This window comes from Eriocheir sinensis, chromosome 13 (genome assembly GCF_024679095.1).
Source record: "Eriocheir sinensis breed Jianghai 21 chromosome 13, ASM2467909v1, whole genome shotgun sequence".
Lineage (NCBI taxonomy): Eukaryota > Metazoa > Arthropoda > Malacostraca > Decapoda > Varunidae > Eriocheir > Eriocheir sinensis.
In genome coordinates this window covers 4,018,805-4,046,283 of record NC_066521.1, presented here as the reverse complement: position 1 = coordinate 4,046,283, position 27,479 = coordinate 4,018,805, and the positions used below count along the sequence as shown (strand labels likewise).

The 27,479-nt window shown below is 45.7% G+C and overlaps 2 protein-coding genes across 4 annotated transcripts; one reads left to right on the top strand and one right to left on the bottom strand.

Moving 5' to 3' along the window:
- Window positions 1–575: 575 nt before the first annotated feature.
- LOC126997895 (uncharacterized) lies at window positions 576–27,479 on the bottom strand. 3 transcript variants are annotated; one of them, XM_050859111.1, is made up of 5 exons: window positions 25,531–27,479; window positions 25,186–25,263; window positions 24,769–24,972; window positions 17,213–17,263; window positions 576–1,308 (listed from the first exon to the last, which is right to left on the bottom strand). In XM_050859111.1, exons 1-4 carry the CDS (start codon window positions 26,833–26,835, stop codon window positions 17,234–17,236), a joined length of 1,617 nt encoding a protein of 538 aa, XP_050715068.1. In that variant the 5' UTR covers window positions 26,836–27,479; the 3' UTR covers window positions 576–1,308; window positions 17,213–17,233. The 3 variants fall into 3 exon arrangements, with proteins under 3 accessions (XP_050715068.1, XP_050715069.1, XP_050715067.1); XM_050859112.1 differs by having other exon boundaries at window positions 576–1,240; XM_050859110.1 differs by lacking the exon at window positions 576–1,308 and having other exon boundaries at window positions 17,086–17,263.
- Window positions 9,591–12,161, top strand: LOC126997796 (piggyBac transposable element-derived protein 4-like). Its single transcript, XM_050859012.1, has 2 exons — window positions 9,591–10,400; window positions 10,755–12,161. Exons 1-2 carry the CDS (start codon window positions 9,591–9,593, stop codon window positions 12,159–12,161), a joined length of 2,217 nt encoding a protein of 738 aa, XP_050714969.1.

Genomic DNA, 27,479 nt, shown 5'->3' with positions numbered 1-27,479 from the left:
GAGATTCACTAGCTCGGCCTCACTGAAGGAGTAGGTCCATGGTGTCTGGGTCGCCTGACAGCTACCGGGGCCTCATGGGGCGCTGGCTCCTCAGCAGTCAGCGGCGGTCCCTCAACTCCTCTGCCGTCTGGTCCCTGGTCCTTTTTTTCTTTGGTGCGGGTACTTCCGGAGACACTACTGGGGGTGTCACCTCGGCGGTCGCCGCTGCCGTCTCCATCCTCCTCTGCTGGGATGGGTCCACCTCTATCTCCCTCGCGGGAGACGGTGGTAGCGGGTTGTTCTCCTCCGTGGGTCCCGTCCCCTTCTTACGTCGACGGCGCCTCCTCCTGCGTCCTTCTCCATGGGGTGACGTCCTTTCCACCGGGGTCGGCTCCTCACGCCACTGTCGCGTTGCTGGCGGGGCCGCCAATGACTGCGTCCTCTGCAGTCTGGCACCCGGGATTCTGCGAAGTTGAGCGGGGCACCTGCGGTTCCAGGCATGGTGCCCGGAACTGCAGTTGGGACACACAGCCACCGGGCAGGCGTCGCCATCCTGAAGGCGGCGGACGCAGTCCCTCGTGGCGTGGTCCCTGCACACCCCGCACAGCTCCTTCTGCCGTTGACATTGCCGCTGTCTGTGACCAAAGGCCTGGCACTTGAAGCAGCGCACGGACTCCAGAACGTAGCGGCGGCAGGTGAAACGCCCCCAGCAAGGCGGGGACACGTCCCCGCAGCGTCAGTTGCACACTCCGGGTGGGAAGGCGGCGTCCGTGGCTGGCGTTGTAATGGCACCTCTCCGCTGCAGCAACGCAGGGGTGCGCCAACACCGGGTCCAGTGGGAGGTAGGTAGGGTACCCCAAGAGGACATCTTTCACTGTCGCCTCCTTCTTCTCCAGGGTGATGCCGTGGGTCCTTCCAGCAGCAATCTCGTCCAGGGTGGTGGCGTGGTCCCAGTCCCACGCACGGATGAGGAAGTTCCCCGCCCGGGAGACCGTCACCCGGAGACACAGCTTCCACTCGTCTTCCATCCACCGGATGGCCTGGTAGTGGTTGCTGAAGTCCGAGGACACCAGCTTCCACTCCAGCAGGGGTCCGTTCAATTGGTCCTCCACGCCGTCTCCTTGTCGCGTCCTCCTTCGGGCCCGCTTGCTCTGGACGCGGGTCCAGCAACCGCCGTCCCCGTCGTCAGGAGCGGACTACGTGGGCCGCTTCTGGGAAGTAGCCATGGTAGAGACGGGAGCAGGACGCTCAACCGGGCCATCTGCCAGGGCAAGTCAGGGGGAGCAGCAGTGAGGAGAGAGAGGTGCTCACCCACTGCTGTCGACCAAACTATTGTGGAGGCAGCCGCAAAAAAAAAAAAAACACTAACTTTTCAAAAATCACTAGCAACATTTCTAGCAGTTTGCAACGCACATAAATGGAGTTCAAAATGCGTAGAATAATGAGATCTAACCAATGTGAAGTGTGAGAAGTACCGCTGTGAGACTGGGAAGAAAGTAGAATAATACCAAATGTATTTATACCACAATAAAGTCGTATGCATCAATTCAGGTGGTAAATGTATATCGAAAATAGCCAAGTGTTTGTGAATGTTGGCCCTGATAAAGGTTTAGGTAGTAGAGGGGGGCTAAGCCCCCAGTTAGGTAGGTTAGGGTAAGTTATGTTTGAATCACACTCTGTCCTGCCTGGGGGTTGGGATGGCATGTTCCTCCCTTCTCCCTTGTTGTTTACCTGCAACAATAAACTATCAATCAATCAATCAAATTATTTGGCACTCGGTGTGGGGTGTGGAAATACACAGTGCGGGACGGGACATTTGCGGCGGCTGGCCGGTGTCGCGAGAAATATTTCCTCGCAGAAATAAGTCACTCGGTTGTCCACTACGTGTGCGCACTGGGGAAATACACGGCAAGGAAAACATTAATTTGTATGTTTTGTTCCAGTTTGTCCACTTGTGGTCTCTGTAAATGGTGAGTGAAACAAAGGATCAGTAAGCAAGTTGAACATTTTCCTCTACGAGTTATTTTGCAGCTGCGTGCTGTGGCAGGTTTACAACAGGCATTGAAAAGTCAATCATTTAATGATTTGTGACAAAAACAGTTATCGGATTATTTCATAACACACCGAAACCTACAAAAATGAAAGTGTCGTCTGCAAGTACGAGATTGAAGCACTTGTAAAATTTTGCCCACTCCTGTAACTATACGGCCCCACCGCATGGCCCCACTGACAACCTGGCAGGCTCAGTGCCTCGCAGTCCATCGCCAAGTGTGCTATGCAGTTATACAAACAATGTGCACACAACATACACAATAAAAAATACATATACCTATGTGTATTAGGTTCGTTGGCATTATTTTAAGTTTTTTTATATTTTCGCCGCTTAGAACGGACTTTCGGCATTAACCGGCTACGTTCCCTCCCCAATTAGTCTGTTACATCGAGGGTTTACTGTACCTACGTTTATGTTCGTCGGTATTTTTATACTTTTTTTATTTCCACCGCTTATAATGGACTTGGCTCCCCCCCAATTAGTCCGTTATATAGAGGTTCACTGTATATATATATATATATATATATAGATATATATATATATATATATATATATATATATATATATATATATATATATATATATATATATATACACACACACACACACATTAGGGTGCCAATAGGGAATAGAGTAAATTTTCAAAATTTGTATTTTCTTGCCTACTTCGGTTGTATTCTGCCTTGTTGTGAGAAAGTACCACACGCACAATTTCAGGCCAATCGGTTGATATTTAAAGGTGGCGGATTTACCTAAAGATTTCTTTATCGGGGATCAGGCCCCGATCATAGAAATCTCGGCTTTCTATTCATTTCACTCTTCCGTCCAGTCTACGTAGTGATTTTAGCTGCTTTGCTGTCTTGTTTTTCACTTGTATGCCTTTACCAAACGTAGGCTTCAGCACACCGGCATCTGTTCATTCCATATTTCTCCTCAGGTCATGACGACGACTCGCTCTCAGAGCAGTGTTTGGCTGGTAGGCCAACTGGCTACAGCATTTACTGGTTCGAAGCTGCCCAGTCGTGGGGATGTCCTTCGTCGATTCTTCAACCTGCACAAGGAACAAAAGAAGATGACTGGGGCAAGCGCCGCTGCGATGGCGAAGGAAGTGCAGGAGTTCTGGGTCTGGGTCCGGATCCCAACCATCGCTGAGACAAGCATCAGCAGGAAAGTCCTCGCTCTCTTCAATGAATGGAAGCTCCTCGGAAAGAGCAAGGGGAATCCAGGATCTGCACCACACAAGAAACAAAAGGCATTCGAAGAAAGGCTCCCTGACATTTTCGACTGCACCCACGCAGAAGCCCTCACCCTGATGACGATTGACGAGGACAAAAAGTTCCTCCTTGCGCAGAGGGAGAAAGGGAGACGCAGCTCCATGGTGGGACTGGACAAGAAGCTAAAGAAAGCTGTCCGTCGGCGTGAGAGGGCAGCTGCCCGTGAACGTTCGCCACCTCTGGAAGTGGGTGCTACAGTGGAGTCTTCCTTGTCCAAGTCCTCAAGTCCTTCCCGTCGGAATCCCAGCTCGATTTCATCTTCTGACGGTGGGGGCGCTTCTCCACCAAAGAGGGGGACCAAGACGGTCGTATCCTCCAATCTGGTTGGGACCTTGGATCGTATGGGTGTGAGCAGCCGCCAGGCCTTCCGGATTGTGGCCACAACTGCCAGTAGCTTGGGTCACGACCCCAAGGAGCTCATCCTCAATCAGGAGTCCATCCATCAGTCAAGAGCAAAATGCCGGGCCTGTTTGGCGGAGGAAATCAAGCAGTCCTTCAGACCTCAGACTCCCCTCACAGTGCATTGGGATGGGAAGATCCTCCCGCAAGACGACGCAAGTCGAGGAGACAGGTTTGCCATCCTCGTCACTGGACAAGGAGTGGAGAAGCTCCTGGGAATGCTCAGGCTGCCAGTCGGAACAGGTGAAGCAGTCGCCACCGCTGTTTATGAATCATTGGAAGACTGGGGCATGTGCGATCAAGTCGTGGCGATGTGCTTCGATACAACCTCGAGCAATACCAGTATCCACAACGGAGCCTGCACGCTGTTGAAACAGAAGATCGCCCGACGTCTGCTGTCTGTCTCATGCCACCACCATGTGCACGAACTCGTCATCGAGAAGGCCTTCTCCGTGTGTATGGGGCCATCTTCTGGGCCTAAGATCACCATCTTCGGCCGGTTCCAGGAACACTGGCCAACCAGACAGCAAGCCAACCCCTCAAAGATGAAGACCTTCCGGCGACCCTCAACGCCAAGCGTGAGATGATCATTCAAGCTCTCACGGATCCTTGAAACATCCGTGTGATGACAACAAGGAACTTGCTCAGCTAAGCATCACCTGCTTGGGGGGAGTTGTTCAAAAGATCTCGTTCCGCCGCCCTGGTGCCCTCCACCGAGCGAGATGGATGGCTCGAATCATCTACGCCCTGAAGATGGTGTTGTTTCGTGATCAGCTGGGGAAGCTTGTTACCTCTCGTGAGATGGCAGCCCTACTGCGATTCTCTTTCTTTGCCCTCAAGGTGTACGTCATGCGGTGGTTTGAGGCAACAATTCCAGCCTACGCTCCCGCCAACGAACTCGATCTCGCCAAGGACATCCTCAGATACCACTATGACGCCATCCGAAAGGCGTGCTTCGTGGTGATGGGGCACCACTTCTGATACCTGAGCGAACACCTCATCAGCCTGTCCCTCTTCGACTCCCGACTTCCCGCCTCCGTGAAGCAGGAGGTTGTTGACGCGACGCTCAACAAGGAAGGAGCGAAAGAACCTCGCAAGCGGATCACCATTTCTGAAACAAGGCTACCAATGGCAACTCTCACATCCTTCACAACGAAGGCGTCGCTCCACCTCCTTGATGCCCTTGGTATTCAGAGGGACTTCCTCTCAACTAACCCACGACGATGGCATGAGGATGAGTCCTACGTGGAAGCCTGCTACCACATCGAGGGACTACGCATTGCCAACGACACAGCAGAGAGTGGGGTCGCCCTGAAAGACATTCAACCTCTGACTCACGAAAGACGAGGAACAGAGGCAATTCCTCCTCCAGCTTGTGGAGCAATACCGCCAAAAGCAGCCAGGGACAGCCAAGTCCAGCCTTCCCGATCCAAACTGGCGACAATGAGTGCGTTGGCTACGCATGAGAACCCCCCCTCACCCCCTGAGGGGTTAATACTCGTTTTTGAAAACGAGGGGGACCAGCAGCCCTCACGGTGAGCACAATGCATCCAGAAGACCAGCAAGCATTCCTCATGCGATTTACAAGTCGAGGCCTTTTGATAGTCTTCAGAGCAAATAGATATTCACGATCCACCACCCCTAAATATTGACCAATTGTGCTGAAATTTCGCATACGACAGTTTCTCAATACGGGGCAGAATTCCACCAGAGTAGATGGAAAAATTCAAATTTATATATATATATATATATATATATATATATATATATATATATATATATATATATATATATATATATATATATATATATACACAGGTGACTCGATTTACACGAGTATTAATTGTCCTTGAAGAGGTCGTGTAAATCAAAAACAATGTAAATCAAACATGAGGTAGGTTTCTATCGAAAAATAAATATTCACTTCATTCAGTGGAGAGAGAGAGAGAGAGAGAGAGAGAGAGAGAGAGAGAGAGAGAGAGAGAGAGAGAGAGAGAGAGAGAGAGAGAGAGAGAGAGAATATCCATATCACCGAGATATCCACTCAGGCACTCAGTCTCAGCCTCACTCATGTGAGGAAGAAATGAGGGACACCATGAGCGACTGGCTAGTATTGGTACCGGTACCGAGCAGTCTGGTACCGGTACCGTACCGTAGAACTGGTACCGTTAATACCGGTACTGGTACCAGTACCTCCCCACCCCTATTGTTGAGTAGCGTGGCAGCGTGGGTACTGTATTTTTGTTCAAGTGGCGCGCGAAAAGAACTGAGCTCAGCTGTGTGGCCGCGGCGCCATATGAGTCCAGTTGCGTGAGACATCTGGTGACCACTCCATAAAATATCACGTATAAGTGAAAAAAACGTGTAAATTAAACATTTATTTGGATTTTGGGCCCTGCGTTATTTAAAAAACGCGTTAACCAAACTCGTGTAAATCGGGTTACCTGTGCGTATATATATATATATATATATATATATATATATATATATATATATATATATATATATATATATATATATATATATATATATATATATATAATTTTCAGTTTGTTCATATGTTAACGAGTTAGTTACTGGAGAAGGATGGCGGGACGTATCAAATTCGGTTTTAGTGCACCGAATTACTTCAGATAAGCTCATCTCCCAACTTGCATCACCCCTGGTGAAGCAAAAGCCTTTTTTAGGTAGTAAGTCAACAGACTAAGTGTGGTATCACCACTCCTTGACAAGTTTATTCAGTTGTTATGCATTATCCAAGAGACTCATGCAAGATTTTTTAATGCGATATTATCACTCCTTGATATGTTTGCTAATTGTTCATATGTTACCCAAAACTGTCTTAAGTTTAAGATTATCTGAGTGTGCTATTATCACTATTGGAAATGTCTGCTGTTATCACTATATGTTATCTAGGACTGTCAGAGCCCTATTTGTATGAGTATTACCTATTCCGTATTTTGACTAACGCCAATTTGAATAGTTTGCTGTATTATGTAATTTATGTTATTTTAAATAATACATAAAGTATCACATGCTATAAGGGAGAAAATTTAAAGATTATTCCAAAACAATGTGGTTTTGCATAAGAACATAATATTGGTGGGAAAGATTAACAAAACATGATGTGCTTAGAGCAAAATCTCAAAAAGGTCATTGACCATGTTCCATTTGCTCCAAAAACAAGGTATGCAAAGTTATTTTAAAAAATAATAATATTTATGGGTAGCCCAATGAGTTTGAAGTTTCTTATTTTTCAAAGAGAATGGACATTTTCTCAGTGTCGTCATTGGTGATTTAGAAAATGGTTTGACACTAACAATTTAAAAGTCACCTTATTTAATGCAATAAACATAGTTGTAAGCACCAGAGGTGGGCGCCGTACTGAAAACTCAGTAGTGCGGTTGCGGTAGTGCGGTCCCATTTTTTTTTTCTTTCCCAGTGCGGTACACGGTGTGCGGTACTGCGGTAGCGGTAGTCAATAGTCAATATAAAAAAATACTTCAGTGCCTATCCTGGCGGCAGGTCTTTGTCTGTGAACGGCTCAAGTAGAGTGTCAAGATTTCATTATTCAAGGAATAGCCCGTGGTAAAATACCGCGGGAGTCCCCGCCATTTTGACTGAAAGAGCGGGAAGTAGTCACAGGACAGGCGGGAAAACAGGCAGGCGGGAGCTGCGACCTTTTCAAATCATATTCGTTATTACTGCCAAAGCTGAGTTATGTGTGGGATGCATGACCCACTATTACCAAGTGCATGTGTTAGGTTATTAATAAATAATAAATCCATAGCCGTTGGGGCGTTTTAACGTAAGTGTTGCACAGAAAACGAGATGTCACTGTGGCGAGAGCTGGCATCTTGACCGCGGCCGGGGCGCTGAGCATTATGGATCCCGCCGCCATCTTCCAACCATCTTCCACGCAGACTCCAACGCGACAGGACCTCCCTCACCAACCTCCCGCACCACGTCGTTCATCGTGGTGATCTTTCTAGCCTTGAAGTATCCACTAGTCAGTGAGACTGTGTACTACAGGTGAGAGACACCCGTGGGAGGTAAGGAGGGCACGGCGTGTTGCAGAGAGGAACGAGAGAGGACTGAAGAAGGACTCCAGGGCTCCAGACCACGAGGTTGATCAGGTGTGGCTCCTGCTTCCCCCCACCTACAGCTAAGTAATTTATTTGCATAGGATGTTTTAAGATAGCTAGCTAGGTTGCTGTGTGCCTGAGAATAATTAATTATTCTTAATTTCCAGCGAGTGTCTTGTTGCTTCAAATTACCATACTATTATTTCCGATTGGGGCAAGAGGAACCTGGTGTCCTTCAACGCCTCAAAAACACAGTTTCTCCACCTATCCACTCGACACAATCTTCCAAACAACTATCCCCTATTCTTTGACAACACCCAGCTATCACCTTCCTCAACACTAAACATCCTCGGTCTATCCTTATCTCAAAATCTCAAATGGAAACTTCATATCTCATCTCTTACTAAATCAGCTTCCTCGAGGCTGGGCGTTCTGTACCGTCTCCGCCAGTTCTTCTCCCCTGCACAGTTGCTGTCCATATACAGGGGCCTTGTCTGCCCTCGTATGGAGTATGCATCTCATGTGTGGGGGGGCTCCACTCACACAGCTCTTCTGGACAGTGGAGGCTAAGGCTCTTCGTCTCATCAGCTCTCCTCCTCATACTGATAGTCTTCCAACTCTTAAATTCCGCCGCCATGTTGCCTCTCTTTCTATCTTCTATCGATATTTCCACGCTGACTGCTCTTCTGAACTTGCTAACTGCATGCCTCCCCCCCTCCCGCGGCCCCGCTGCACTCGACTTTCTACTCATGTTCATCCCTATACTGTCCAAACCCCTTATGCAAGAGTTAACCAGCATCTTCACTCTTTCATCCCTCACGCTGGTAAACTCTGGAACAATCTTCCTTCATCTGTATTTCCTCCTGCCTACGACTTGAACTCTTTCAAGAGGAGGGTATTAGGACATCTCTCTCCTCCCGTATTAGATCTTGCTTTCGGCCACCTCTTTTGTTTCTTTTTTAGGAGCAGCGAGTAGCGGGCTTTTTTTTATTATTGTTCTCTTTTTTTGTGTGCCCTTGAGCTGCCTCCTTTGTTGTAAAAAAAAAATAACAATAAATAAATAAACTTAACCCTCTGAGTACCGATGACGATACGGTATCGTCACCACTGGATGTTACCGCCAGTACGGGTGACGATACCACATCGTCACTGAGTTACCCTTACACTCGGTCTTATTTCGCGAAAAGTTTTGGTTCCCCGAAGACCAGCCGGGTATCACGTGATAGCTAGAGAGTTGGGCTAGCCTCTCCCAGGTTCTCGTGATCCTATGGGATACGCCACATAGTGAAAACAAAGGAAAAGTTCAGGACAGCTTACCACCCTCTGCCAAAAACAAAATGTTGCTTCCCATACGGGTGACGATACCGTATCGTCATTTTATAATTTTCAAAACCGGTCTTATTTCTCGAAATATAATTGTTCCAGGATGATTAGCAGGGTATCACGTGATAACCAGATACTTCCTCTAGCTGCTCACAGACCACCATGCCCCCAGGCGAGATGCAGCTCACGCTGAATAAAGGCAAGGGTCGCGGCTGCATATTCGGAGCCCGTGTGGACAGATATGGGGCCCATATTTGCGTATCAGGGCTGGGATACGTTTTCAACAAGCAAGGATGGGCTTTATTCAATACACAAGTGGTAGGCAAACCTAATTATAGTTTGCCCTAAAACGGTCGTTGTCTGTGGTTTTGCTCGTCCGCCACCCCACCGCCACTCACCAGTTTCCCTGACCCGCACAGCTCGCGTACACATACGTCTCGCTGTTCTCTATGTGAGCCTAAACAAATTTTCTACATCATGGCTCGCAACCCCAAAGACATTCTTGACACCACTAGCAAGATCAAAGCTGTGCTCGATGGAGATATTAGTCATAGTGAGTGTGACAAAGAAGAAATTTCATCAACAGACACTGACTCGTTAGAGTCAGAGTATCTCCCTAGTGCTGACGAGATTGAAATACTCATAGCTGAGAAAGGCGAAGATGAAGAGTTCTTCAGGGACCTTTCTCAGTCCTCTACTGCTGACGATACCGCTACAGAGGCAGGGGAGCCCTCTGGGTCGCAGAGTGCCGTGGAAGCATTCGGCAAGTTCAAGAAACGAAAACGTGCTGCCGCTCGTTCCACGTCACGCCCAAAACGTGCGAAGGCTGTGTTACCCTCGCCTGCTACCACGCCCGTACCTGTGCTGCATTCAACGCCTTTGCCCACGGGAGACACTGTGGATGCAGGCGAGGAAGCTGACGTGGATGATGTGGAGAATAAGAGTGGATACAAGGCTCCACGTTTGCCGAGGAGGCGACTCTACGCTACCCCACACAAAGACGCTGGGAGGGTCAGCAGCAGTGACGATGATGACCTCCCACCACGCATCATTTTCCCTCCTCGCCGTCGTGTGATACTTGGGGACGAGCCCCCTTCGATCTCTGGTGTGCCTCGGCAGGAGTCGAGGAGCAGGTCGCCACTCAGCCCCTCTCAGCCCCCTGCCACTCCAGCCAGCCTTTCCTCAACCACGCCTCCCCCTTCTTCGCAAGATGTGCCGCCACCCACCTCTTCTGCTGCGCCTCCTGCACCTACTACCGTTCATGACCGCGGTGGTGACGATGCAGGGGTGAGACATGATGTTAGCCGAGGGGCTAAACGGTCACGCTCCGGCCATCCAGCCCCCCTCGGCGTTTGTGATAGACGTGTGAAGGCACCTAGACTGATTAGGCGTCGCGCTGCGAGGCCGGGTGGTGCCCCACGTAACCCAAGGGCGGCGCCCCAAGACCCTACCCCAGACCCTTTGCCAGGCCCCATTCGGGTCAACGAAAACTGGACCTGGGACGACGTTGTTGGGTACCACCCTCGGCGTTACAACTTCACGCCAGCAAACCAGCCAGGCCCCACGTTTTCCTTGCCACCGAATCAAGAAAATTGCCGAAGCTATATTTTCCGGCAATTTTTCACTGATACTCTTGCCCAGCTCGTGTGCACTGCCACCAACAGATATAATGGGTATCGAAAGGGTGGCAAGGTTGACCACCCACGCTCTCTCTACAACGGCTTCGCTCCAGTTACCCCTGACGAGCTGTACGTTTTCCTGGCCATAGTCATCCTAATGGGGACAATAAAAAAAAACTCCATCCACAAGTACTGGTCCACAGACCCTCTCACCGCCACCCCAGGCTTCAATCGTGTCATGGGGCGCAACAGGTTCCAGGCAATCCTCGGCAACTTGCACTTCATCGACAGCCTGCTTTCCCACACCTGCAACCAGGACAAGCCGAAGGCGGATAAAGACCCCATGGAACGAATAAGACCTGTGAGCGACTACCTGAGGGAGAAGATCCAGCAAGGTTTCAATCCCCACCAGAAGTTGGTGATTGATGAGAGTCTGTGCCTGTGGAGGGGCAATATTGGCATCTGCCAATACATACCCAGCAAGCGTCACCGTTATGGGTTGAAAACTTTCGTCATGTGTGACTGCAAGTCTGGCTATGTCCAGGATGTGCTGTTGTACATGGGCAGCAAGACAGAGCTCGAGCCTGCCCCTGCCGACATCCTAATAGCTGGTGCTGTGGTGTGCACTTTGATGAAGCCGTACCTGAACGAGGGCCGCATCTTGTACACCGATAACTGGTACACGAGCCCCAGCTTGTGTGCATACCTTGGCAGCGTCAACACTGGCTCATGCGGCACCGTCAGGAGGAACAGGAAGCACCTGCCGCCCTTGCCATCCGCGAGAGAGGCAGACAGCAAAATTTACAAGCACGCTAACGGCATGCTCCTCCTGTCGTGGATGGACAACAAGGAGGTAAATGTCCTCTCCACGGTCCATGAACCTGTCCAGGAACTAGCCCGACGACGTCAGCGTGGTACTGGCATACGTCTGCAGAAACCACAAGCCATCAATGACTACAACGTCAATATGCGGCTTGTGGACAAGAAGGACCAGGTCGTTGCATCAGCTGAGTGTGCACGAAAGACCATGAGGTGGTATAAAAAGTTTTTCTTCCACCTCCTCGACCTGGTTCTGTACAACAGCAACATCGTGTACAAGGAACTGACGGGCAAAGTAGAGCATCGTGAGGAGTTTTGTACTGAGCTGGCAAGGGAGCTCATCATTGACTTCAAAAGGCAGCCCATTCAACGAGCGCCCTTCGGCAGGATACAAGACCCAACGAGGGCCAGACTCAATGAGCGACACTTCATCGCCCTCATCCCCCCAACCGAGTTGAAGCCCAAACCCTACCGAAGGTGCCACGTCTGCAGCCACACGACACGGGCCCCAAGAAAGCGCTCTGACACCCGCTACTACTGCAGACACTGCGACGTAGGGCTGTGCATCACCCCCTGCTTCGAGGACTACCACACAAAGTTGAACTTCTAAGTGCAAAATACTTGCGTGTGAACTGTAAATATTGTGTACATAAATAACTGTGTCAATAATTATATATATATATATATATATATATATATATATATATATATATATATATATATATATATATATATATATATATATATATATATATATATATATATATATATATATATATATATAAGTGTGTGTGTGTGTGTGTGTTAGCTTTAAAAAAACAGAGAGAAAAGACTCTGTATGTCATGTATAAAGTGTACATAAAGTGTATATGTGAAGCAACAAGTGGTTTTTTTTTTTTTCAGAGAAAAGACTCTGCATGTCATGTATATAGTGTAAATAAAGTGTATATATGAATTACTGTGTTTTTTTTTACGAGAAGAGACTGTATGTCAGGTATATAGTGTAAATAAAATGTATATATGATGCACTGAGTGTAAAAAGTGTGGAACTACAAAACCGCGCTGAAACGGAGTGGCGGGCACAGCCGCATGAACTCGCTCTCGGCTGAGCGGGGCTGGACGGGTGGGGCGGGGCTGCGGGTGAGATGAAGGGGGTACACTTCTAAGCTACGGAAAGGGGAATGACAACATTTTTTATGGTTTTGGGATAGATTCGAGTGTTTTGAAAGAAAAAAAAAAATTTTGCACATAGTGCGGTATGGGGTGTACTAGTTTTCTCGCCATAGCGCGGTACTCAGAGGGTTAAGAGCAGGTTCATCTGGTCTTTGCTTAACCTATGGTAGTGTGACTGGTCAGATATATTGATAAATATAATAAGTGACTAGGAGGGGCTGCGAGTCTGAGAACTCAATTTTCCAATACTTTATTTATAACTTTTATTGCTGAGAATTTACGGGATTCTCAAGAAGTCCAGACCTTTTCAAAAACCCCACACAGAGATTTGTCCAAGTCCTGCCACTTGGTCTGAAATCACTTGAAGAGAAAAATATCAGGCCCAGAGGAACGGCTAATACATGCTGTAAATGCCTCCTCGCACACCAATTCCAAGATGTGGTGACGACAAGTGAGGTGAAGAACTCTACTATTGAGCCGTTGCTCGATTATGGTACATGTCCCTGCCGAAATCCCTGTGTTCAAAGCTGTGGTGTTACAGGATAGAGCAGAAATGCGATCCATTCCTCTCGAGTCTTAGAAAGCAGTCATCACGGCATCGCCCATTGCTTGTCCAACGCCACAGGGAAGGATTGGGACTCCCAATAGCTTTGCAATGCCATGTCCTGATGGGAGGGTCTGCACGCACGCAGCTCTTTCCCCACACACTCTGAGCATGCGCGAGCAGTCTCGCCTCCTGATCGGTGCGAGGATTTTCGGCTCATGATTGGCCGCCTTCTCATCAGCTGATACATGTAAACATTTCATCAGCTGATACATGTAAAGATAATAATAATAACGATGATAATAATGCTCCCTTCCTCCACTGTCCTCCCTGTCAGTGCATCACCCACCCCTCACTCCCTTCACTGTCCTCCCTGTCAGTGCATCACCCACCCATCACTCCCTTCACTGTCCTCCCTGTCAGTGCATCACCCACCCATCACTCCCTTCCTTCACTGTCCTCCCTGTCAGTGCATCACCCACCCCTCACTCCCTTCCTTCACTGTCCTCCCTGTCAGTGCATCACCCACCCCTCCCTTCCTTCACTGTCCTGCCTGTCAGTGAATCTCACACCCCTCCCTCCCTTCACTGTCCTCCATGTCATTGCATCACCAAACCCTCACTCCTTTCACTGTCCTCCCTGTCAGTGCATCACCCACCCCTCACTCCTTTCACTGTCCTCCCTGTCAGTGCATCACCCACCCCTCACTCCCTTCACTGTCCTCCCTGTCAGTGCATCACCCACCCATCACTCCCTTCACTGTCCTCCCTGTCAGTGCATCACCCACCCCTCACTCCCTTCCTTCACTGTCCTCCCTGTCAGTGCATCACCCACCCCTCACTCCCTTCCTTCACTGTCCTCCCTGTCAGTGAGTCACCCACCCTCCCTTCACTGTCCTCCTGTCAGTGCATGCACTGACAGGGAGGACAGTGAAGGAAGGGAGTGATGGTGATGCACTGACAGGAGAGACAGTGAAGGAAGGAGTGGGTGGTGATGCACTGACAGGGAGGACAGTGGAAGGAAGGAGTGATGGTGGGTCATGCACTGACAGGGAGGACAGTGAAGGAAAGGAGTGAGAGGGGTGGGTGATGCACTGACAGGGAGGACAGGAAGGAAGGTGAGGGTGGGTGATGCACTGACAGGGAGGACAGTGAAGGGAGTGATGGGTGGGTGATGCACTGACAGGGAGGACAGTGAAGGAAGGGAGTGAGGGGTGGGTGATGCACTGACAGGGAGGACAGTGGAGGAAGGGAGTGAGGGGTGGGTGATGCACTGACAGGGAGGACAGTGAAGGAAGGGAGTGAGGGGTGGGTGATGCACTGACAGGGAGGACAGTGAAGGAAGGGAGTGATGGGTGGGTGATGCACTGACAGGGAGGACAGTGGAGGAAGGGAGTGATGGGTGGGTGATGCACTGACAGGGAGGACAGTGAAGGAAGGGAGTGAGGGGTGGGTGATGCACTGACAGGGAGGACAGTGGAGGAAGGGAGTGATGGGTGGGTGATGCACTGACAGGGAGGACAGTGAAGGAAGGGAGTGAGGGGTGGGTGACTCACTGACAGGGAGGACAGTGAAGGAAGGGAGTGATGGGTGGGTGATGCACTGACAGGGAGGACAGTGGAGGAAGGGAGTGAGGGGTGGGTGATGCACTGACAGGGAGGACAGTGAAGGAAGGGAGTGATGGGTGGGTGATGCACTGACAGGGAGGACAGTGAAGGAAGGGAGTGAGGGGTGGGTGACTCACTGACAGGGAGGACAGTGGAGGAAGGGAGCATTATTATCATCGTTATCATTATTATCTTTACATGTATCAGCTGATGAGAAGGCGGCCAATCATGAGCCGAGAATCCTCGCACCGATCAGGAGGCGAGACTGCTCGCGCATGCTCAGAGTGTGTGGGGAAAGAGCTGCGTGTAGGCAGTCCCGTCCTGATACCAGAACAGAAAGTCAGTCGCCTGTAGCTGCAGCACCACCTGCCATTGTCTGCACCATCTTGCCATCCCAGTGCACGACCAGCGGCACCAAAGGCTTGAACGAATTTTTTATTTCCTTGGCAGCTTCTGCACAAAACCTCATCTGGTCTCGCCAGAAGGACTCACTGTTTAACACCAGCTCTTTGGGGTCGTGACCAAGGGTTTTTGCAGCTGCTGCAAGTATATGAACTGCACAATCAGATATCTTGGCTCTATCCATCACAGCTGAGAGTTGTGCATTCATGATTTTCTTCAAGCTCCTGGTGCACTTTACTGGGGGTATGACAACTGAAGGTGGCCCTGCAACACAGCTGTCAGCAGCCTCTTCTGCACCACGACACTGAAAAGGGGAATGAATGGGACTGGAGCTGCTGGAACTTGATGTAGAGCTGGATACGAGTTCAGTTATTTCTTCCAGTTTACGCTTTTCAGCTTGAGAGCGCTTCATTCGCTGTTCTTTCTTCTCCTTGTTCTTCTCAACGTGCAAGAGACATGTCCTGTGTTGTTGCCATTGTGCCCCGGCGCACCTCCTCCCTCTGTGCTCCTAGAAACTCCCTGTCCTCGGCGATTGTGATCATTGAAATTGCATTTTCATGTGCAATGTCAAAGAGGCGATCAAGGGACAGAAGGAAATCATTCTCGTTCTTCTGTTGTTTTTCTGTTTGCCTGTTTTTGTTCTTCTTTAGACTTTTCCAGTAATCATGTAGTCGTACAACTTTCTCTCTTGCTTGCTGCACTTTCTGCATTGGAATACGTGCTTGATCCCAGAAGGTACTCACTAATTTGATCGTTTCTGCCGCTGCTTCCTTTGTCTTCATCTTCTGGTTAAGATGGAGGAAGATAGTATTGAAGCACCTGTTTACATGTTGGCAGCATGCTCCCCATGATAGTAGACTCGACTGAATCAAGTAGGTAGACACTTGTCATAGCTCTGGCTCCAGACACCATGATACCAGAAAAAAAAAAAAAAAAAAAAAAAAAAAAAAAAAAAAAAGGCCCTTATTGTCACGGCTGCAGTGTAAAACTGAGTATAGTAGAAAGGGAAGCGACTCTGTGCATCTATCTCTCACAGCATCACCCAAGCAACAACAAGCGCCGCAGAAAAAATGTCCGCACCTGGTAATAACATACAGCTTTCCGACACAACAAGGCACACACGGTCACAAAAACTATTGATATGGACGGAAAATTTGCCCAGTATGATAGCCCCTTTAGACTGTTCCCAAATTCTGCAAGATTTTTATGACACTAATGAAACCTTGTTATTAGAACAAAATGTATTACTATACAATAACTTTATATAAATAAAGATAAAGTTGGGGGCATACGCTGTAGCAGCACGTGGCCTCGGTACTCTTCTCCGTAACACTGGCCCTTGAGCCTGTGGTGGGAGGGAGCCCATTACCCCGGGACACAGGGCCAGTGTGACATCCGGGTTACCACAGTTTACCTTCCCCAGGCACCCATTCATCGACCAGCCCGAAAGGGAGGAACAGCTGGGTGAGCTCCACACCGACTGCCCGGGCCGGGATTCGAACCCGGACCCATGGAGTAAATGCCGGGCACGCCGACCACTAGACCACAGAGGCATTATATAAATAGTTGCAGATAAATTTACCAAATAACATAGAGTATTCATATATTCTTTTTCTAGTGATTTCTATTCATTCATTAATTCTCATTAATATATATATATATATATATATAGATATATATATATATAGATATATATATATATATATATATATATATATATATATATATATATATATATATATATATATATATATATATATATATATATATATATATATATATACAAGTATATAGTATAATATTCACACAATCAATAACATCGCCCTCCTTGGAGGCAGGCGATACATACTAAATGTGAAAAAAATAGACATTATTAAAATTAAATCCTCTGATCAATATTAATCTACACACAACATAATATTAAATATTAGATTACCGTAAGACTTATGCAGCATTTTTACAGGAATGTAAGTCTCAGGAAGGAGTTCTGCGGAAGAAGATAAATGAGTATGATTATCCAAGTACCAATGGAAAATTCCCCCCCCCACACCCACACCCAAACACACACACACACACCACTTTCCTCACCAGCCAACAACTACATAGCAGTTACCTTCCTGCCCGTCTTACAGGCTTGGATCATGCTGCCCCTTCCCCCCCCATCTCCTCTTAGTGAGTCACATCCAATGGTAGGGTTGATAAATTAATGTCAAGCAAATGATCTTTGGTCCCTTGAAAGCAATAAAACCTAGCCAGCCCAAACCCAGCAATTCTCAGAAACGGCCCTCAATCACTACACACTCGTTGGCACACAGACAACCATACATACGTAACCCTCCCATCCCTCCTACCTGCAACACACACACACACACACACACACACACACACACACACCAGCATTCCTGAAGCAGAGACTGAAGGCTGAGACAATGTTAGCACAATGAGGCAAGGCATTTCAGTAAACAAGACAGCATAATGAAAAGTTCCTGAATTATACTTTTCAACATTTAAAATTATCTTCTCCATATTATATGTTTTCTTTTGCTAGTTGAGCTAGGCACTTTTTACATATAACTATATCTGCTTCGGAAAGCGTCGCAGTATTATACTCATTTTAATTTTTTCACCTACTGTTCAGACTTCTTGTTTTCAATGTGTAAATTTATGGCATTTAAGGTTGTTATAATGGATTCTAGTGGTTCGCCACAAGCTTTGCAAGCACACTTTTTGATAGTAACGTTTATCTTGTTTGCCTGGTTCATACTGCCGGCCCCTTCTCCCTCACCTCTTGGGCGAGTAACAATCAGTCAAGGTTGATGACAATGACATATGGTTGATCTTTGGTAACTTTGATAGAATAGTAGTCAGAAATCCCAAGCTGTCTGCATTCACTATTTCATTGTATTAAGCACTCTGCCACTGCCTCCTTGAAGCAGTTTGCTGATCGGACACCATTCAGACAGAGCTATTGAACACAGCTGTCAAAAGTATTTTGCCTAATCAACTCCCTTTCTCAAACTGGCTGTCTAATTTCTCTAAATCTTTTACTGCTATTTTCAAGTTAACTGATCCACTGGACTTGTTAGCTGTATGCCTCCTGAAGACTACCACCACAGGACTTCATACCCTTGGGTCTCAGTCCTATGATGTCAAACTTCCTAATGCAGGAATTAATAAAAATTTCAACTAGTATTTCATCCCTATCTCTGGTAAACTCAATTTCAGTCTTCCTTCAACTGTATTCCCTTCTTCCTATGACTTACTTTCAAGAGGGGAGTATTAAGACCTGTCTAATCAATTTCTCTTTTGGAATATTCTTCTGTTGTTTTATGGGTACTAGAAGTGTGCCTACAGACAGTTTGTCTATAGACAATGTGCCTACCGGACAGTTTGCCTACTGGACATTATACCTACGGGCACCATGGCTACCATTCATTATGGCTAACGGACATTTGGAATTTATTTATCTATTTATTTATTTATTTATTTTATTTTATTTTATTTTATTTTATTTATTTATTTTTTTTTTTTTACATCTTCAACTATGGCGCCTGTAGGTTTGTTTGGAGGGGCCTGGTGGTATGGCCCAGCCCGTTGTGGCGCAGTTAAGTGTTTAAAGTGGCGCCATCTTGCATTGGCTCATGCTGCCCCCGGAGCTCATCTTTAATCCTAAAATCTAGAGTCCGAGTTGATGGGTGGTCTTCTGGACAGCATGTGGGTAGTCTTAAGCTGGCATCACACGTTTTTGTTGGTGATAATCGCCAACCAACAATGTTGTGCATCACACTGCTACCCTGAACACTGTTGTGTTGACGCCGTGCTCCAACAACAGCAAACACCACACCAGCATCATCTCCAGCCACTTTACCATGAATCGGAAGGATATTGATGATTTAGAAGATTGTACTGCTGCATTGCACATAATGAAGAATGTGCTACGACTGCAGAAACGCCAGAAGAGGCATTGGGGGCGTCCATGGCCAGTTTGTTAAACTTGGTTTATACCTCGCGCCAGGCACAGACTCCACCCCCGGGTGGGGGTCGGGACCAGGGTTGCCAGATTTTTTTGACGATAAGTAGCCTACTCACACATCAAAAAGTAGCGGATTTCAACATGAAGTAGCCCAATACATTTCAGAATTACTCAAAATTTAAGTAGCAGGTAGTGGATTAAAAAGTTAAGTAGCGGGGTTGGGCGGCAGTGACCCACCATACAGTCAGTTGAGTGTTATAAATAACTTTACACAGTGGACAAATAAATCACAAACATACTTGCACATGTACGTCGGTTTTTGGAGTTTTACCATTTACAATTTGAGTAAATTTGTACGATGATTGATTTTCAATTTACATTTACAACTTACAGCACGAATGTCATTTGACCCCGTTTCCTCCCGACCAGTCTGACATCACATCTGTTGTCCATTCTTCACAACCCACCAGATCTTGTTGGTTGTTCATTTTGCCCAACAGCCAACAAAAGCAATCAACATGTTGGGCAAAATTTGCCCTGTGTGACGCTAGCTTTAGGCCACTCTGCAGCGGATGAAAAATCCCACCTTGGTGTCTCCGGGCGGGGATCGAACTCACGTCGTCCTAAACGAGGCACCGTCACTCTACCCACTCAGCCACCACCTCCCCAAAATGCTACACTAAACACTTTATACACTATTCATGCCATGCTAACTGAATCAAGAACAGTACCATTGGTGTTCTGAGTCATAAAGCATAAGAACAAAGGAGCCTACAATGCAATATGGACTTTTCTTGAGAACGAAAGAAATTTAAACCCAGCATCCCTGATGCTTGACTCTGAAAGAGCAGCATTGAATTCTATCAAGATACTTTCCAGAGTCAAATCAGTAGTTGTCTGTTTCACTTTGGGCAATGTGTGTGGTGAAGAATTAAAGCCAAAGGACTTGCCAGCTGGTATGCTCAGTGTCCCGTAAATGAACATGATTAAATCACTTCAAACACTTGCATTCATTCCTTAACAAGATGTTAGCCACATATATGAATGATTTATGTCTGCACTGGATGAGGAAATGGACAAAATTTTGGGAGACTTTCTAACCTATTTTGAGGATATGTGGATTGGAAATGTGCAGCGAGGACAAAGAAGACAGCCCGTATTTCCGCAGGAGCTTTGGAATGTGCATGAAAGAGTTTTACAAAAGTTGCCTCACACCAACAAGTCAATAGGAGGCTGGCACACAGCCTTAGACCTAAGTGTCGCCAGTGAACACCCAACTCTGTGCTGACTATATATATATATATATATATATATATATATATATATATATATATATATATATATATATATATATATATATATATATATATATATATATATATATATATATACAGTCAAATCGCGTATGACGTGGATTCATAAAGCACAGTTTCCTAGGACGCAGTATTGTTTCAGAACCGTGTGTTCAGATCACACGGGTAAAACCATCTATGATGCAGTTCATGGTCTGCCCTGCCAAATGAGCACAGAGTTGCCAGGTTGGATTTTTTTTTCAAGAGGGAAAATCTCATGGTGGCAGTTGGGTTGGTTTTGGGAGGATTTCTATCCTGTCTGTCTCTCTCTCTCTCTCTCTCTCTCTCTCTCTCTCTCTCTCTCTGCATATTTTTGTATTCAGTAAGTTACAAATTATCCTCACAATCAGAATGATCATATATAGCCAAAATTTATAGATGTAAACAAGAAGAACGTTCGCAGTCGGCTGTCGTGGCCCTCACTCAAATTCCAAGTCACAGTCATGGCGCGTGCTCCCCAACCACTGTCGATTTCGGGATGGCAGGGAAAGTAAATGGTTGGGCGAGACTGGGCGGTTTTTGTGCAGAATGTGGCGGCTGCACGGCGAGTACACATCTGTATTATTAGATGTACTTGCTAATAATGTGTGTATTTGTATGTGTTATGTATTTGTGGGAATTTGCCAATAACTATGTGTTTATTTGTATATGCATTATGTATTTGTGGAAATTACGCATTCTATGGAGAATGCGCTTATCAATGCTCACGGTGACGTGTAAGCTTTGGGAATTGTGGTGGCGGGCAGTGCTGCCTCAGTGGCCAGTCGCTAGCTGGTTGGCGCCTCGCATCCACTCGATGCTCTGAGAGCGTAGGGAGGTGGAATGCATCTGTGCATGCATTAAGTGACTCTGATGGTGCTGAAGTGCAGCTTGTGTGTGTTTATAAGGTATGTCATTATTATTAATTGGGGAAAATGTGGGTTAACTTCATATCACTGGTACTAAGTTTGTAACAGCTGCTTCGCCTATTCATATCATTTGTGATTGGATTACTCTTTTATAATGTACCTTGTTATGTTTGATATTTATATAGGATGTTGGTTTTAGTGATGGTGTTAATGGTGCTGCCAGACAGCTGTTAGGAGGGACCGACAAATCTGGGCAAGTCTGTGCCGATTCACGGAATTTCTGCTTGGTACCAGAGAGGAGGCATTGTTGTAAGTGAACGATTGTTAATGTTTATATGGATAATATCTGGTCATATGGTGATGGTACTGGTGTTTGTGACCATATGGTGAGAGTACTGATGCCTCTGTGACCCTTATGATGATAGTGATGGTATTTGTGTGCCCATATGGTGATTGTCTTGGTGTTTGGTGTGGCAATTTGGTGATGGTATTTTGTGCTGATGTAATGATGGCAGGAATTTATCATGTATACTAAATGTAATGTTATCTACAGGTCAAAATTAAACTTATTACGGCGAGCCAAGTTTTTTACATCTGGTACCTGAGCATACAACATCTAGGGGCCGCTTTCAGTCACTTTGTTTTGATCATTACCAATGGCGGCGACTGACGTTATAGTTTTCAACATGAAACTGTCCTATGGGGTAGTGGTGGCTGCAGAGGAAGCGAGAGGTGTTGAGAGTGAGTGGCAAGGTGCGGGGCTAGGCTAACCCCGCAGCCGCCACTACCGAAACGGCCAGTTTTATGTGGAAATACTATAGCAGCGATCGCCACCATTGGTAACGATCAAAAACAAAATTACTGTGAAAGCAGCCCTAGTTAACCCCCCGGCCCATACACAGCAAGGAGTTGGCTCGCTTACCACACATGTGCTACACAATGGCTTGCAAGCCTGCTGGGAAACCCACGGGCAAGATTAAATTTGCCCACTGACGAAAGAGCAGAAACTGGACGTCATCAGGAGGATTAAGAGAGTGAGAGGCAGGAAACAATGAATTTTCCCCATGTGTGAGCGTATATGGGATAAAATGGCGGCTAGCCAGTACCAAATTCTATTTTCCCCATACATACTGAGTGAAAAAGTAGGTGTTGGCAGTGGTCGAGTGGATAAGGTGGTGAGCGTGGGGTTGGACTGAACAACATCAAAAAGCAGATAATGCCAACCGTTACTCAGAACATATATCTATCTATCTATCTATCTATCTATCTATATATATATATAATATATATATATAATATATATATATATATATATATATATATATATATATATATAGATAGATAGATAGATAGATAGATAGATAGATAGATAGATATAGATATATAGATATATATAGATATATAGATATACAGTAAAACCCCGATTATCCGAAAGCGGATTATCCGAAAAACCGGATTATCCGAAATTGATCTGGATAATGCAATTAAAAAAAAAATTCTATACTAAAACGTTATAAAACATCAAAAATAAATAAAAGTAACTACATATGTACTATATTAACACATTTAAAATTGATAAGAACAGTTAAAATGAATATGCTTTCTAATACGTATTGCCGAAATAGCTTGTAACGAATAGATCAATGTATTAGACAAAAAACATTAAACAAACTCTCAACAACACCACGTCCGCACCTTCGCCCCAGCAAGGACGTAGGTGCGGCGAACGAACAAACTACTGCACGACTACTCTCACACCGTACTCTCAAGACAACGACACAAACACGACTCCCCTCTCCACTCCATGCCACATTCCCCTTCCAACATATGAGTTGCGCGATAATATGAGTCATCATACTGTGTCTCCACCTGCATGATGCATCAAGGTCACACTTGCAAGCTTGCACAACCATTCACAATCGCACTCTGCAACATTCACAATTCAGATCTGCAACGCTCACAAGTATCAACATACACTGGTCCAGACAAGGAGACACACAGACAAACATACAATAAAACATTTACATCACATGTTTTAAGCGTACTACTTTGTTTAGCGTAGCGTGTGTTTGTTTGGTTTCATTGTTTACATCGTCAGTCGGCGGCAGTCGCGTCACACACTTCACACTGGGCAGTCGCATCGCGTTCTACCTGTGCGACCTCACTTCTTTCTACATCACCATGCCGAAAGAAACCAGGAAAAGGAAGAAAGTCGTCCTTACCATACAGCAGAACACAATGCCGACGATCAAACTGGCGGCGATCAGAATGGCGGCCATAAATCCAGATTATCCGAAAAATCGGCTTATCCGAAAGAGGCTTCCCCCCTTCCATTTCGGATAATCGGGGTTTTACTGTATATATATATATATATATATATATATATATATATATATATATATATATATATATATATATATATATATATATATATATATGGTAGCGTACTGGGCCCACATTCACCGCGTGATGGACGCGGGTTCGAATCCCCACGCTACCACTCGGATTTTTCAGTCACCGCCGAGTGGCTTAAAACTACCCACATGCTGTCCTGAAGACCACCCATCAACCCGGACTCTAGAGGAAGCCGTCCAAGCAAATCAAGAACGAGCTCCGGGGGGCAGCATGAGCCAATGCAAGATGGTACCACTATAAACACTCGCCTGCACCAGAACGGGCTGGGCCGACCATCAGGCCCCACCTGGAACAAGCCGTGGGCCGACCATCAGGCCCCACCAGGAAGATGCCTACCGGCGCAACAGGCAGCGACCAAAAAAAAAATATATATATATATATATATATATATATATATATATATATATATATATATATATATATATATATATATATATATATATATATATATATATATATATATATATATATATATATATATATATATATATATATATATATATATATATATATATATATATATATATATATATATATATATATATATATATATATATATATATATATATATATATATATATATATATATATATATATATATATATATATATATATATATATATATATATATATATATATATATATATATATATATATATATATATATATATATATATATATATATATATATATATATATATATATATATATATATATATATTTTATTCAAATAAAGAAAGTTGTTTTAGCATTGAAATATCTGTTAGGCACATTGTCCATATGTATAATGTTCAGTAGGCACACTGTCTGTAGGCAAATTGTCCAGCCACGGTCTGCCTCCTTTGTTATAAAAAAATTAAATTACATTCTTTTGCCTTCACTGCATACACACTTATTCTATTACCTTTTTTCGCTTCTGCATAGCTCTAGCTACTGACATCCAGTGCTCGGGGCCAAGGGAGCTGTAGCTGGGAAGCACGGTGCTCTCTTGGATCAGCTGTGAGGCCACGGGGAGTGTGGGCATGAAGAGTGACTCTGTGTCTTCTGTGTCTTTATCCTCTTCCTCTTCTTCACTTTCTATCCAAATACTCCTCATTACCTTGGAGGCCTGCCAAAAATGTTAAAAGTCTTACATTACAACCAATCTCCTTAAATACAACTGACCTCCATACATCACTCAAATAGGAATATAAAATAGTAAATAAGTGAATGAATACATCAACTTATATAAATTATACATTCGTAAATATTTGAAATATATGTAAATCTATTAATCAATTGATATTTTTCTTTTTTTTATCTAGAAAAGTATATAGTATACCTTTGATGTGATGACTGCACCACTAATGTTGGTGCTGGTGACAGTTGTTGGCCTCTCTGGAGCCGTGGCTGCAGTCTCCTGTGGGATGAATGAATGAACGAATGATAGAAGGAATAGAGAGGTAAATGAATTAATAAGTAATGAATGACAGAAAAGACAGAAAACTGGAGGAAACAAAATGAGGTATATGCTGCTTAGTAATGATTAGTGGTTTAATAGTCAGGCTTTTCATGCTGGGAAATGATGCTAATTCAAATAGTTACAACTGGAAGAAGGAAGTGGAGGAGCAAAACATTAAAAAAACTTTCACAATGATGGAAATAAAGTTGATCACAGAACACCCACCGTTATGCCAGATTCTTGCAGGCTGGTCTTGGCAGCCCTTGCGGCAAGGGAGCTGGAGGACTGCTGGGGGAGGGCTGGCAGGAGACCCCACATGTCCTCAGGGTCAGGTTCCTCCTCCGTTTGACCGTCCACTGGTACCCTGGTTGAGGCCGAAGTCATCATCTCTGGAACATTCTTCATGATGGAGTTCTTGATGAGGCCTTGGATGAAGGAACTGCTAGTGGTCAGGCTTTGCTGGTGTCCACCTGCAGCTCTCCTATTGGCTCTTTGGGTCTTCAGGGAAACATATGGTGATACCATGAAGGGTCTGCCCTGCACCCCCTTTGTGCTCTGGCTGTTTTCAGAATTTGTGTTGTCTTTCTTGTTTTCTGACATGGGCACAGGCTTGGGCGGTTCCATAATAAGGATGTCATCGTCACGATCAAATATAATTTTGCTCACTGACTCTCTGTGCTCTGGTCTGTAATTCCTTCTTTTCAGCCTTTCTCGTGTCTGATGGAGGGAGCTCTTCTTTTTCTGGGTTGCACTAAATTCTGAAATCATGTCATCTTCATCACTATCAGTAAGCGATCCATCTTCATACTGTGACTCTGACTCTGACCCATCGGAAGAAAGACTTCTGTCAGAGACTTCTAGGTCACATGCTTTTTTTGGCTGATTTGGTGATTCACCAGTGTTCGGAGGTTCATGCCGCATAAACTGACCTGTAACTTTATCTGTTCCTGCATCTGGATCAACATTGCCTTCACTGCTGGGAACAATGCCGCTATTCTGCCCAGGTGACAACATGGCATCTATGGCCAGGTGTGTTGCAACAGAAGCCTTGGCGGGCACGCTTGACTCATTCCTTTGTCTCTTCGGTGACTTGACTGCGTTTGAGATGTGCTCCCTTTTTCGGCTGTTATTCTGTCCCCTCTTTTTCACTGTAGGATGTTCAACAGTTGACTCAGACTGTTGCATCGCCTTATGATGGCGTGAGGATTCAGTTCTTGTGCTACTCCTTGCTTTCTTATCCACTGTCTGCTGTTTTTCTATGGCTTTTTTATCTTTTTCTTTGTTGTTAGTTTTTTTAGCTGTTTGACCAACCTTTTTTCTTTTCTCTATGTTAGTAATTTTGCTGACAGTTTGTTCTACTTGTGTGTTTGCTTCCATGTTGCTGCCAGTATGAGTTCTTGTACTCTGTTCTCTTCCTTGGGCTTTTTTCTTCTCTTTTTTGGAAGTCTTTCGTGTAGTTGCTTCTGTTTCTTTGCCAGAACTAGTTTCACTGGGCGAGTTTTCATTTACCATGATAAGCATCGTGTCCATGGTGTCAAGGAGGCAGATTATATACTTCCCATATTCAACCCTATGCAGAATACCAGCAGTCCCTCCCACTGCCTCCTGCACCAACTTCACACTACTATCACTGCTCTCTTGAGGTCTTTCCTCCTCCTCTTCTGCACCTCTAATACTGCACACTGTCCTGGTTTCATTTGTTTTATTTACAGACAGGATGCCCTCCCTGCCCCCACCAAGCCTTCTCAGCACTACACTACAGTTTTGAGTGTGGATCTTAAGAGTCCCTGTTGCTTTCTGTTTGAATGGTCTGCCTCTCTTTTGTGGCACATTGTTTTCATCAGGTGACCTTTTGTTTGAGGTTCCGTCCTTGGTGGGGTTCACACTCAATGTTTTATTCTTCTTGGGTGGCCTGCCCCTCCGTTTGGGTTCATTGTTTTCATCAGGTGACCTTTTGTTTGAGGTTCCGTCCTTGGTGGGGTTCACACTCAATGTTTTATTCTTCTTGGGTGGCCTGCCCCTCCGTTTGGGTTCATTGTTTTCATCAGGTGACCTTTTGTTTGAGGTTCCGTCCTTGGTGGGGTTCAGACTCAATGTTTTATTCTTCTTGGGTGGCCTGCCTCTCCGTTTGGGTTCATTGTTTCCATCAGGTGACCTTTTGTTTGAGGTTCCGT

What these genes read in the sequence shown, in the direction of transcription:
- LOC126997895 (XM_050859111.1), bottom strand. Translation starts at nt 26,835, where the DNA reads ATGGACACGATGCTTATCATGGTAAATGAAAACTCGCCCAGTGAAACT. An exon ending in TGCAAGAATCTGGCATAACG is followed by an intron (nt 25,264 to 25,530) that starts GTGGGTGTTCTG and finishes TTCATCCCACAG; the next exon opens with GAGACTGCAGCCACGGCTCC. An exon ending in CTATGCAGAAGCGAAAAAAG is followed by an intron (nt 17,264 to 24,768) that starts GTAATAGAATAA and finishes CTTCTTCCGCAG; the next exon opens with AACTCCTTCCTGAGACTTAC.
- LOC126997796 (XM_050859012.1), top strand. Translation starts at nt 9,591, where the DNA reads ATGGCTCGCAACCCCAAAGACATTCTTGACACCACTAGCAAGATCAAA. An exon ending in GCGGTGGTGACGATGCAGGG is followed by an intron (nt 10,401 to 10,754) that starts GTGAGACATGAT and finishes ACTCTTGCCCAG; the next exon opens with CTCGTGTGCACTGCCACCAA.